At 40.3% G+C, this 13,961-nt stretch overlaps 1 protein-coding gene across 1 annotated transcript in view; it reads right to left on the bottom strand.

Annotated features, from left to right (window-relative positions):
• The window catches only part of AMPH (amphiphysin), a 128,485-nt gene that overhangs the window by 28,881 nt on the left and 85,643 nt on the right, over positions 1–13,961 (bottom strand). The window contains exons 5-9 of the mRNA XM_023751011.1: positions 13,696–13,791; positions 6,759–6,866; positions 4,686–4,771; positions 3,162–3,237; positions 2,425–2,507 (exon numbers count right to left, since the gene is read on the bottom strand). Of these exons, the coding sequence (XP_023606779.1) occupies positions 2,425–2,507; positions 3,162–3,237; positions 4,686–4,771; positions 6,759–6,866; positions 13,696–13,791 (449 nt within the window). The remainder of the gene's footprint in view (positions 1–2,424; positions 2,508–3,161; positions 3,238–4,685; positions 4,772–6,758; positions 6,867–13,695; positions 13,792–13,961) is intronic.

The following is a 13,961-nucleotide window of genomic DNA, read 5'->3' as shown; positions in this document are numbered from 1 at the left end:
AACGTTGATGTAATAACTAGTACCATTTATTGACCACTGTGTGCCAGACCCTGTCCATAGATTATCTCTAATCACCACAATACACATGCAGAGGGGTTAAAAATCCCTAAAGTCACTCGACAATTTACTGGATCTGAATTCAGGCCTTACGAATGCAACCCTTGATCTTTCCACTGACCCAAACAGGCCCTGTAAGACTCTCAAACATAAGCTGAATTGAATGAACTAATCTCACTTTTGATTTATAGGAGAATCTTGCTATGTCGTAATCTATAGAAAAACCTTCCTTGAAAAGTATAACTTTTATGTTAAAAGGCATCCTTAGGGTAATGTTAATTAAAATTTCGTGGGAGTGCCTCCTGATACCATTTGGAAATTCATTTCATTAACTGTTTCTGCTTCCACACCTTAAAGAGCAATGACTCGACTCAGGCACCTTGAAATGTGCAAACAAATTATGTGATGGACCGGAGTCAGAAATATTTACTGACAACCCACCACACCCATGGCACCAGGCCAGGTGCTAGTGAACGGCCCAAATTTAATGACTAAGAGGGCATTTGGGATGCATTCTGCTCTCTAAGAATTTCAAAAGTCTGTAGCTGAGGGAACAGGACCTGCATCCCAAACCAAATGAGCATGTACACAGCAGCATGGTCTACAGGGAAATGGGTGCTACAGCGAGAACAAGGCCACACCCCAGGACCGGGCCATGGGCCAGCCATCACGGCCTCTGTCGGGAAGCCCCGCCCCAGTCTATGCTTAACTGAGATAGATCCCACTGAGCTCACTCACCACCTCGTTCTGCAGAGGAACATTGAACAGAAAGTGAAAGGAACATTTGTTAAATGACCATGGCCCCACTCTCTCCATTTTATCTGATTTATCAACTTTGAAGTTTTCAGATGCATTTATCCCTTTCATCTCTCCATAAGGGAGCAATCCTTAATTTTGTTGATGTATTGTATTTCTAAAACACCCAAATGTCATTTTGATATTACTTCTTACTTTGTTCCTAGCTATATTGGAAACAGTAGCTCTACCCATTTCATGCATTCTTTTAGGAAATATTCTTTCCCTTAGAAGGAGAAGATACACTTCATGCCCACTTAGTACATACAGAAGCCATAGCAGAGACTATGAATACAGCTAATGCAAAGAGCAATGATAAGAATATCAGCTTCCTCCAGAGAGACCTCACATTGACAGATGGAGATGGTGGAGCATATATTTCTATATATTTATAGAAATATATGTATTCACATGCTCTATATATTTATAGAAATATATGTATTTCTATAAATGTATGTGTGTGAATGTACACATTGATGTTAAAATTGCAAATGTAGAATTTCACACTGCCTATTAATACTGTTTATTCCAATAGCATCTTTCCCCCCTACTGATTGAAAAAATGAGATCTCTCACCAGAGAGGCTCTTAGACTTAAGAAAAGCAATGCATGTTAACTACATGTAGAGTCATAAAACTGAAAGCTGGGTCTTTGGACTTCCAGCCCAAGGCCTGCATTCCTTGAGTATATAATGTCTGCGACGGATAGAATAAAAGGGATTCCCAAATCACAGGAGAAAGCTGATATAAAGCCCAACGACCCTGGCAACACAGATACTTCGCCTGTGGATCAGTGGGCCTTTGGTGTACTTACTTGATTGGCACACTCAAAATAACCATATGCAATACAAGCAAAGCAATGCTGTGCTTGTCAGGTGGAGTTAGGAGGCAAGATGATGGTGAGGTCTCACCTACTTTCTCTTTCCTTTCTGAAAATGGATTCTTTAAGTATGTCACCACCAATGATAAATATCAGGGTTAACTGTTATGAGTTTGGGGAATTCCTTTCTTCTCCAAAAAAATAACAAGTGCACAACTAGAAATTATATGTTAAAAATTTATACCATTGCTCTCAGTTCCCATGGAATGCCAAGAGGCAGATAGTCAATTCTATGGTGAAGATGAGAAAAGGCCATGGTAGGTAAATCTGGAGGCTGAAGGTATATGTGAAAAAGCAGCCCGGCCGGCGTGGCTCGGCGGTTGAGCATCAACCTATGAACCAGGAGGTCAGGGTTTGATTCCCAGTCAGGGCACATGCCCAGGTTTCAGGCTTGGTCCCCAGTGTGGGGCATGCAGGAGGCAGTCAATCAATGGTTCTCTCTCATCATTGATATTTCTATCTCTCTCCTTCTCCCTTCCTCTCTGAAATCAATAAAAAAATATATTTTTAAAAATATGAAAAAGCATAAAACTAAGTAAGGCTGGTGTCTGCCTCTATAAGGAAAGGCTCCTTCATTTTAGATTTTTATAGGATGAGTAAAATAGCCTAGGCTGATACAGACTGCAGAAATTGCAACAAGCATTGCATTAAAAGTGAACAGTCATGAACGTGACTCTGATGAACAAGGCCTACCTGGGAGCACCTTGAATGGTGAAGGCCTTGTCAGCATGCTGGTCGCCCAGTTTCGTCATCACTTCATATAGTTTGTGGCAAAGCTAAGGGGACAGAGGCCACCTGTCTATTAGCTGCAAATCATTTTGATGCCTACTCAGGCTATTGCCCCCCAAAAAGGTTTATTGAAAAGTTAGAATTTGTGTCAAAAAGGTCACAAACACAAATAAACTTTTAAAACTTTAAACATATTTCTTAACCAGAGTACAGAACAGAAAACAAAAAAAATAACTGTTTACATGGACTCTACTAGAGATAAAGTCGTACAAACAACCAGCTGCTAAACCAAGAGAACACCAATGGACAGCACATCTGCTGATTATCTGAATATTTGGAGACATACTTTCCTCAGCTTAAAGTATCACTTAGAACTCCAACATTAATAACTGATTGAAAAACAAACAAACCCAAAACTCTGAAACTGTGACAATGACAAAAGTAATTTCAGAAGAGAAATCAAAGCAGCAAGTGATTCATGAGAGCATGTTTGTATGCCCACGCACTAAAATCTTTGTCAGATATAGAGAACTATATGGTCATAACAAAAAATTTTTGGAATATTACTAAGAGTAATAATACACTATTAAAAACAACATGCAAGTGAACGCATTCTTTGTATGCTATGCCACCTCATTTGTTCCAGAATAAATGTTCCTTTACTTTATATTCCATGTGTAAAAGTAATCACCATTACTCACCACGGCAATTTCCTTATGAAACTTGGCCTCAAGGCTAGAGACATTTTTGAAGGTATTGACATAGAATCCAACTCGTCTACCATGTGGAGATACCAAGAGGAAAGAATAGAAGGGAAAGACCAGTGAGCAAAACTGTATTTTAAATAAATATTTATTGTTGAAAGTATTACATATGTCCCCCCATTTCCCCCATTGAGCCCTTCTAGCCTGACCCTGCTCCAAGCTCAGGCCTTCACATTATATAAACATATGTAAACATATATTAATAAAGAAAATCCTGGGACAGGGTGCTTGGGAAATAGTAAGTACTAAAGAGAGTCAGACCAGAAGCCAAGGAGACAGAGCCTGGTGGTGTAGACCTGTGCTCTGAGACAGAGGACCTGCCTGATGGTTATTGGTGGCCTCTGGCCATGTTTGCAAGAGGGGAAAGGAGAGGGCCTGGACCTGCATTTGAGAAAGTAACTAAGACAAAAGCTGCATAGGAGAGGAGAGACTGCAGATCCCGACAACCGTGCAGGGGACCCGACTCATTGTATTGTTGGCAGAGAAGTCTTCTTGGGCACTTTATGTGACAACTCAGCACCCCTTTTCCAGGACCCCAGTTAACCAGTCAGTGATTCCTCATACCTCCCTCCATTACTCAACAAAGGGCTTATCCAACACTGGGTGCCTGCCTGGTGGTGGGCTAAGGTGGCTCCAGGAACTAACAATCTCATTAGAGGAGACTGATTAATGAACACAGGCTCCATTAATACTGGTAAGGGAAAGAAGCAGGGTGTAAATGTTAAAGTTATCACAAAGGTTATCACAAAGGCCATACATGACTAAATATCAATAATAACTAGATCGGACAGAAACAGCTAAAGGAACTGGAGAGGTGAGGGGAATAAGGAGCCCTGTGCCAGCTGCGAACATCTGTTTGAGAAGACAAACATAGGCTGTCCTGAAGAGCAGATCAGATTTAAACAGAAGGTGGGTGCAGATGGGGGGAGGTAGCTGAAGTTGATTGATGAGTACTGTTTTATTTTCATTAATATGTCACTATGATGAACCAAACCCTAATGAAGATCTATGAATTAAAATGTGCATAGCTTTACCACTTATTTCCTTAGAATAAGTTTCTTGAGTGTAAATGCTATGTGAGAGGGTATCCTTGTAAACTTCAGGGTTAAGAGAAATTCTCCTAATGCCTTTAATTGAGATTTGAGTCTCCACTTGATAACTATATCAAGGTTTAACTGTGACATCCAATATGGCAACTGCTAGCTACGTGAGGTTATTTAAATCTAAGTGAATCAAACCTAAATAAGCTTAATTTAAAATTCAGTTACATTCCAAGTACTCAACAGCCAGCCACATGTGGCAAGTATCTCCCATATGGGAAAGTGTAGACTATAGAACACTTCCACTGACAGCGCTGAACTGTCACAGGCAACAAGAACAAGATACGGCATATTCACTGTATATTCACTGTTCTTAAACTTCTAAAAGGGACAGGTACAACCTGTACAAGAACATCTTTACCTTGACCATAACGATGGTAACTCCTCTTGCAAGTCAACGTTAAACTCTTCAAACACTTTCTGTGCTTTCTGAAATTCCTCTTCTGCCTAGAAATGACACATAACATGTGTTTACACTTAAAAAAATCACATAACAAGCCATTTCAACTTAATCATCTATACTAATAAAAGGGTAATATGCAAATGGTCGGGATGCCCTCACGGGTAACGACCGATCAGCTGGAGGCTGCGTGCGCAGCAGACACAGGTGGGCGGGGACTTGCAGCATTGGGGAGGTGGGGTGGGGCACAGCTGAGGCCTCTCTGCGTGCCTGCATCGGGGGTCCACAGGCCTCTGCTGTGGTCAGGCCCAGGGGTCCACAGGCCTCCCCCGGCTCCGGCCTACCTCTTTGGGGCAATCCATCAAGGAGCCCCGAATGGGTGGGCAGGTCCTACCTCTTTGGGGCAATGGATCACGGGGCTCCCACACTGTAACAGGGCACAGGCCAGGCCAGGCTGGGAACCCCTCCCCTGAGTGCACAAATTTCATGCACCGGGCCACTACTAGTTTAATATAAAATAGGAATAGCTTTATGGAATCCTGAAAACATTTTGGGTAGAAGAAAAATCACTCTGCTTTTTACCTACATAATTTTTTTCAATAAATGTGAAATATTAAGTTTTAGGAAAACTGAATTGAATACAATGGGTGCTCTTACATTCTCTGGCAGATTCATTCATTCTATAAAAATCTGTTAACGGCCTGTTACACACTGCTCTGGATGCGAATATGGATGCTTCCCTAAGAAATCCCCAGTCTAGTGGGAAGTCTAAATTACATTGAAAGACAGGACTTGTAAAATGTTATGAAGTATGTTGTTGTGGAAGATGGTGGAAAGAAAGGTTCCATAGAGAAGGGAATATTTTTTTAACTGAATCTTGAAGAAGGGAGAGGCTAAAGCATTGCAATACATAAAGATGGAGTTCCTTGGGTTGGAATTTCAGTGCACTAATCTTGTGAATTTGTCTTATCACTTTTTTTTTTATTTTTATTGCTTAAAGCATTACAAAGGGTATTACATATGTGTCCTTTTTTTCCCCCCGCCCTTGACAATACCCGGCTTCCCCTACCCCCCAGTGTCTTATGTCCATTTGTCTTATCACTTTTTACCTCAGCTACCTCATTCATAAAATGGAGGTAGTAATGCCCACTGACAGGTGGTGGGAGTATTAAGGAAAGGTGACGTAGATGAAGTGTTGAACATGTGGCTGGTATCTCTGAGGCCTCACATGAAGAACAACTGTTATTGTGGCTGCTCAGGAACTGATATGTAGGTCATGGAGGCTCTAGCTCAGGATGTGGGCACAGAAGGAGAGGAGAGGAAAAAAATTCATGGAAGTTGATAAGGATAAAAGGATGAGTCACAACCAAATAGAGAAGGTTGCACATGCTGTGCTAAGCAATTTAAAATTTTTCTACAGGCAATGGAAGCCATTAAAAGACGTAAGCAATGAGAAACATATCTAAATATGTGCTGTAGGAAGACCAGGCAGCTGTGTGTAGGCAGATAGGAGGAAGCAAGACTGGAAGAGAAGGGAGTAGTTATCAGGTGTCATCAATTAAGCGGCATCTGTAAATGTATGACATACTGTAAAAGTTACTAAAATGGGTTTCCTAAAAGAAAATGAATGCTATGCAAATCTAGCACATGTCTGTACTCTCAATCACAAGTTATGTCTGAGATTTTCAAACTCGGTTCCCTATCTGCATCTGCATTTTAGCATCAAGGGTGGAGCACAAACACAGAGAGAAGTACAGGGACACATTACTTTCTCTGATCCTACAGCATTGTTGGGGGGCAAAGTCTATTCTGATCAAAATGCATGAGTCGTGTCACCCAGGAGAACTCTACAATAATATCAAAAACCTTATCTTTAACTAAAAATTATGGAAAGCAGCCCACAAGCACCATGTTTCAGTTTAAATTCCATCCTGATCCCAATATCCTTTAAAAAGGAAATATTTCATTTTTAGAAGCAAAGTTGCTATAGGTCACAGAATATGGAATGGTTTCAACAGAAAGATCACTCCCTACCTTAGAGATTCGACTCTCGTCCTTCCTCTTGGAGCTCTGCAAAGCCTCCAGGTGGTGACGGGCACTGTCATAGTCAACCAGCTTCCTGCTGCGCTTGGCGATGCGATTCTGCCGATGGAAAATATGTGCGTGAAGAAAGAGACCTGGTGAGATTTTTTTTTAAAAATTTATTTTTTTTTTTACTGCTAAAATGCTTCCTTTGTCCAGAGTAGCTGAGATCTTAGCTGGAGATCAAGGTGAACTGGAATTTTAGTAGATAAGTGACCCCTGGAAATCAGACTACTGCCTTCAATCATTTGTGTGAAAACCATTAGGTAAATAGCTTCCCTTCTGATAAAAATCAAACCAGTCATGAGGAGTAGAAAGCAGAATTTATAGTCAAAGACCAGAAAAATTCTAGTAGTGGTTGAGAGAAGCAGGCCAACCTATTCACTTGATTAGCCTGTATTTTAAATCTTTAAATGTTCTATTTTCAAAATAGTAGAAGACTATAGTAGAATTAGCTTTATAATTCTAATTACATGCGCACTAACAGCAGTTCTATATTTATAAAGCGGTTCTCTAAAGTAGATTCTTAGGAATAAAAATCCTTTTTTCTTAGACATGTTCCTCAATCTGTTTGTTCTTTGGAGTCATCTCAGGAGCTTAAAAAATACATGGATTCCTAGAGACTTCTGCCCTCAGGACACAGAGAGCTGCAAAGACTATCCCTCCCACATAAACACGAACAAATCTGAATAATCCATAACAACATAATTTTCTTGATCGTATCAGAGACCTGAGGTCACAAGGCAATAAAATAATCTGAATTCTAAAGAGGGGCAAGTCCCTCCAATGAAAGAAGAGACATGCGAGCCATTTCACCGTGGCAGGGCACAGGTAAAAGTTGTCTCCTAGATGCAAATGGGTAAGAAGAGGTCAACTAAAATTTTAACAAAACATCAAAGGCTTAGTGGGGGCTAACGTGTAGTTTAGAATAGTTGGGTGTCAAGACACAAGGAGACATTGCATTTATGGGGAGCCCTTTCCTTGGGCCTCTACTCGATGTATCAGAAGGTTGAGGACAAGAAAGTCCCTTGCAGTGCGGGGAGGATGAGGGGACCTCTGACTGCTGGGGGTGGACACAAAGCCCTAACGATTCCAGAGACCTGTTCCTCTTACAGAGCAAACGCTTTAAGCTGTTGGAGGAGATAGCAACAGGTCCTCTCGCCTGCAGAGGCCAGGTGAAGATCCGCTGCTTCTGAGAAGTAGAAGCAAAACCAATCTGCTCTGGTGACAGGATAGAACCCCTCTGGCCCCTAGAATGCCTGCAGAGATAACTGCCACCCAGAGGGTAAGTGGCCACCCACGTGGGAAAGACATAAAATCTTCTTGTGTCCAAGATATAACAGAGGGGGCTTCTCACGAGGGCAGAGGCAGAAAACTCCTGCTCAAGACCAACCAAAGGTACACGGTAAAGTCTACCTAACACAAGGACAAGAGAGTATAACAGAAAACAGCCCCGCTCCCACGACCAGTCTAGTACTGAAAACAAGCGATAGTTGCCTACCACTGGAGGATAGACAAGTTCACAGCGAAAGACCACATGCCCTCTGCAATGCAGGCATAAAAGGACAACTTAAATCTGATGGGGAGCAGGAACACTGAGAAAAACTCTCTGGCATCCATCGGCCCACAATATGTGAGTCAAAAAAGAAGCAAAAACTAGACTTCAACTTAAGAGTCTGAAAACATTATAGGTGTTTGCACAAGCACAAAGCAGTATAGCCCATAAAGCAGTGGTTCTCAACCTTCTGGCCCCTTAAATACAGTTCCTCATGTTGTGACCCAACCATAAAATTATTTTCGTTGCTACTTCATAACTGTAATGTTGCTACTGTTATGAATCGTCATGTAAATATCTGATATGCAGGATGGCCTTAGGCGACCCCTGTGAAAGGGTCGTTCGACCTCCAAAGGGGTCGTGACCCACAGGTTGAGAACCGCTGCCATAAAGCCAGAGTGCACTGAAAGTAACAACAAATGACAACAAAACCCAAACCCAGCTCAAGTTACAGTTACATTGATTGAACTCCCACACCAATAGTCTGACAAAAAAGACATAAATATTACCTCAATCTTTACTTTTCTATATATGCTGTGAAGCATTCAATAAAAAATTATGAAATAGGACCCATAAGAAACGAGTAACAACCCATAAGAGAAGATATTAACCTCTAATTTGTCCAGAATTGCTTAGGAAGTCTGTACCAAATGATAAATTAGATAACAGCTCCCCTACCCACCAGTGCCTAGAGGAGGGTGAGGCAAGTGAGACACCTAGGGCACAAATCTTAAGAGGCTCTCACCCTCAGGATCATGTAAGTGCAGGATCACCAACCAGGAAGAGGTGCTTCCTAATAATTTTGAATCCTAATGGCCTCACTTGCCTCACTTAGTCCCAGACCTACTCCCAACTCTTGGTAGAACTTCTACCAGCTCCCATATTTCTCTGGCAGACTATCATTCAATTATTACCATCTGTCACTCTATGATATTCCTCTACACACCCTTCAGGGCTGGTGATAGGTGGGCTGGGGAAGTTTCTCTCATTCCAATCTCTTTCATTTTACCCTCTGTACCTACCATTTCCAGCTGTTGTTAGTAGTGGAAAGTATGGTTGACACACCACATTCACTTAAAAATATGTGATGAATAAGCCCAGACCGGGTAAAAAGAGTCCTTCAATAAAATATGGTGGATACAATGGCCTATGGGATGACAGAGCTAATCATTTTTAGCAAATATCTGTTATATCCAAAGGAAAACTGTCCTTTGAAACAGTGGCCTTGTGTAACTATAGGCAAACTTATATAAAGCTCTGCTTTGTGGACTTTGCTCCAAGAAGAAAAACCTTGATTCTCTGAAGATGAATTAGATTTTCGAAAGCAGCCAAAATTCAATTACTTCCAAGCCTGGGAATAAGATGAAATAGTGCACTTGGTCATCTTAGATTTTGTTCAAACCAAGAAGTGAAGTAAATAATGTGGCTTATTTTTGTGTGAGACAAGTCAATTACAGAGTACAACTCACCATGCAGAAGTGACTATGTTGAAGGCCATTCCTCATTTTGATGCAGGCAGTTTTGCATTAGAAAAACAAATCAATCTTATTTCCTTATCTATCTGATATTTGGGAAACTTGAAAAAAGAGAACCGAATCTCCTAAGTAAGGGTAGAGTTAATGCACTTTAGCTTTTATATAGAAAATGATACAATTCTTATTTCATCCATCCAACCCAATCTAAATTTCTTTAGATTTTCCACTGTGTACTGACCTTATACAGTAAAAAAAAGTATTTTACTGCATTTTTAAAATTTCGATAATTACCCCAGTTTGGGATTCATTTTGGCACCATGCTGTAAATATATAATTAGTTGCTCATGCTTGGTCGCTAGATAGAATCTAAACTACATTTTACAATAACTGCTCACAGCTGTAAGCCTGCCTGGGTTAGTGACAAGCTGGCTCTTATTACAACATTGGTTTCAGACATTAATGCTGCATAATAAGAACCATAACACTGGGTGCCCTGCCAATCACAGTTGGAGAAGTCAAACATATCCCCTCATGAATGGTACTCCATAGACCTCACTGATGAGCTGCAGTAAATATTTGGAAATTTGCCTGAAGTTTTAAGACACATGGCCTGTTGATTTTAATGGGAGGGAAGGAAGTCAACTGTGTTCCATGCTGTGAAAATTCTCCACTCAGTATTTTTAATCATAATCCTCCTTTCCATTAATAACCCATTCATTCCATAACCAGTTGGCACTAACTTTTTAAAGAAATCAAGTCTATATCCACTTCTAACTTCCTTTTCACAGAAGAAAAGTCTTTCAAGTAACAGAAACAGCTATTCGCCCCCCCGCCCCCACCTCTGCAATTCCAAATTGTTTCCTTTCCAAGTTAAACATTGCTATTTCCTCAACTCTTCGTCATAGGACACGGTTGCACAATTTTCTATCTGGGTTGAAACTCTATGTGTATGCTACAGCAAGAGAGAGAGATTGTTTCAGCCTCGTTCCATGATACAGGTAAAACCATGACATATATTTCATTTATCTTCAGTGTATCAACACAGATATTATTCCCAAATCTCTAGTGTAAAGACGTTTCAGTAACTGGAGGATCATCTTTGTGCATGATCTCAAGAAAAGAACTGCTTAAGTAGAAGTGCTACTGAGTCCTTCATCTTTCTGACATGGAACACACTAAAAAGATATAGTCCATCATGATTTTATTTTAATCTCCATATTGCAATGCAGGTACTTCTGTGTGCATTTGTCTTTTGAAATATGGCCAATTTCCAAGTAACTATTGCTGGGCAGTACCATAACAACTAAGATTAAGATTCTTTTTTGTTGTTGTTGTTGTTAATCCTCACCCAAGGATATTTTCCCATTGATTTTTAGGGAGAGTGGAAGAGAGAGGGAAAGACAGAGAGGAACAGCGATGTGAGAGAAACACATAGATTGGTTGTATCCTGCATGAGCCCTGACCAGGGCCCGGCTGGGGAGGAGCCTGCAACCAAGGTATGTGCCCTTGACCAAAATTGAACCCGGGACCCTTCGGTCTGCAGGCTGACGCTTTATCCACTGAGCCAAACCAGCTAGGGCAAAACTGAGATTCTTCACATTTTTTTGATGACACTAAATTTTTGCTGTGAAACTCAACAACTTTTCTTATGTGTCTTCTATAGTCAGTCACTACCTTCATTGGTTTTGCGAAGTCATACTATGAGTATATATATGAACAATTTAGACACATCGTCACAAGCTGCTTGGAAAATTTCAAGTAGGAGAACAAAATTTTCCTTTATCCTCTCCTAATTAGTTGGGAAGTTATTTTTATGGAGGTTAAATCGCCATGCAGTAAATGATACTTTAAAGTGTGATAATGATTCTGAGACTATTTTCTTCACAAATGCTATAAATTCCAAGATAAAATCTGAATATTATCAAATAATTTGAAGATAGCCAAAAACATGCTTCCTGTAGGCTAGTGCATGCAGTCTTACAGAATTAAAAAAATGTTTTTAATTTAATTTTTTAATGTTTTATCAAATTAAGAAGACTGACATTTACCTTTCAATTGGATATATTTAGGCAATGGCTCAATAAAGCCTTCTGCTGCTGTTATGATAACTTCTTGAGAATCTATCATTTGGAATTGTTCTCTGTGACATTTTGCCAAAAAGGCTAATGTATCTAGTCTGATCCACTTAGGTTCTTGATGGGTGCCCCTGGTATCTCAAAACACACTTTTGAGATGTTGGCCAATAGTGTTAGGAATTCTGGGTGGGCCCACGAAAACTAATTTATTGATATGAAGGCTCTTTTGGCCAAGACGCTTCACGATGCTTCATGGCCAAGGCCAGTGCACGTTACTGCAGATAGTTCCCTGGTGTTTGGCAATGGCTCCAAAGAAGGGAAGGTAAGAATGGAACTGCCCTAGCCGGTTTTGCTCAGTGGGTAGAGCATTGGCCTGTGGACTGAAGCGTCCCAGGTTCGATTCTGGTCAAGGGCACATGCCCAGTTGCAGGCTCAATCCCCAGTAGGGGGTGTGCAGGAGGCAGCCGTCAATGATTCTCAATGATTCTCACTCATCACTGATGTTTCTATCTCTCTCTTCCTCTCCTTTCCTCTCTGAAATCAATAAAAATATATATATTTTAAAAAAAGAATGGAACTTCCCATCAGAAGTCACCTAATAAGAAATTGCCGATGCCCACAGACGCTGGCTCATGGCCTTCTCACCCTAGAGGAAGGAAAATATGTGGCTGTCTTACCTGACACTCTTCTTTGATCAGGGAAAGCAATTTTAGGCAACGGGACAGCTTATTAAGGGTAGCATTTGCTGTATACAACCCAGATGGTTTACAAACCATCTTTACCTCCAGGATCAATTCCATATCTGCAATATTCAAACCTTCACCTGTGTATTTCCCTTTCAGTGGCTCCAAGCGTCACATAAGCCAAATGTTTTAGACAAGATATTTTTAGATCCAAATGCAAATGAATTTGAAATGCTTATGTGCTATTACAATTGGCCCTTTAACAACACAGATTGGAACTGCACAGGTCTACTTACTTATACGTAGATTTTGTCAATAAATATACGTTGGCTAGTCTTACCCTCCAGTTTCACATTTTCAGATTCAACCAAACACAGATCAAAACAGTATTTTCAATCCACAGTTTTGAATTCGCAGTAGAGAGCTGACTGTATGCGCTGCTAGACACCGTTTTATATACCATAAAGCACTTGAGCATCCATGAATTTTGGTATCCTCAGGGGTCCTGGAACCAATCTCCTATGAATACCCAAGGTCAACTGTAGTTGAGTTTTGGGGGCACCAAAAGTTATATGTGGATTTTTTACTGCATGGGGGTCAATACCTCTAAATCCCATGTTGTTCAAGGGTCAAATGTAGTTCAATTTGAAACTGAAATTTCAAGAGAGAAAAAATATGCAGGTGTGCTATGGACACATGCAAAATAAACAGTTCACAAAGAAAGAACAGACTTTGCCCTCACATTTGCAATGAAGTTTCTCCTTTCCTTGTAACTGCTGTTTATTCTAATGGACATTCTTGTCAAATGGTATATAATAAAACATTTTCAAAATAAAAAAGGTTAAAATTTGGTGGGAACCTCTGATTTCTGACTTGATAGCTATAGGAGTAAAAAGACTTATGTAGAGAAAAGCTAAAGCAGTTAACGAAAGGGGAAAATGAAATTTTCTAACTACATTTTATTTCAAATGGATAGGACAGAATAAAAAATATCATTAAATAAATGAAAAGTTACCAACTGTCTTTGACTCCTCTTGCCCATGTTTCAATAAGCACCTGGGACCATTTGGTTCTTTGCTTTATAGACACAGAGTAAAATACCTTTATGTCAGGAAATTGGCCCAGATAGGTATCCAGTGTCAGCAGGGACCCATCCACTAGTTTTTGATGGAAGTCTTCCCATAGCACATCACATTTCTGAAAAAAAAGAGAGATAACTGAATACCTTTCACTAAACTTTCAAAAAATTCTGAAACTAAAAAGTTAGATAACTAATACGTCCCCAGATAGTAGATGCTAGAAAGAATGTGGATTGTTTAATAATACAATAAAATCTCTAGGCTGTTTGGCTACCAGTTCTAAATGAC

The sequence above is a fragment of the Myotis lucifugus genome, unplaced genomic scaffold, assembly GCF_000147115.1.
Source record: "Myotis lucifugus unplaced genomic scaffold, Myoluc2.0 scaffold_18, whole genome shotgun sequence".
Taxonomy (NCBI): Eukaryota; Metazoa; Chordata; class Mammalia; order Chiroptera; family Vespertilionidae; genus Myotis; species Myotis lucifugus.
Note: the sequence above shows the minus strand (reverse complement) of the source record. Positions and strands in the feature narration are given on the sequence as shown.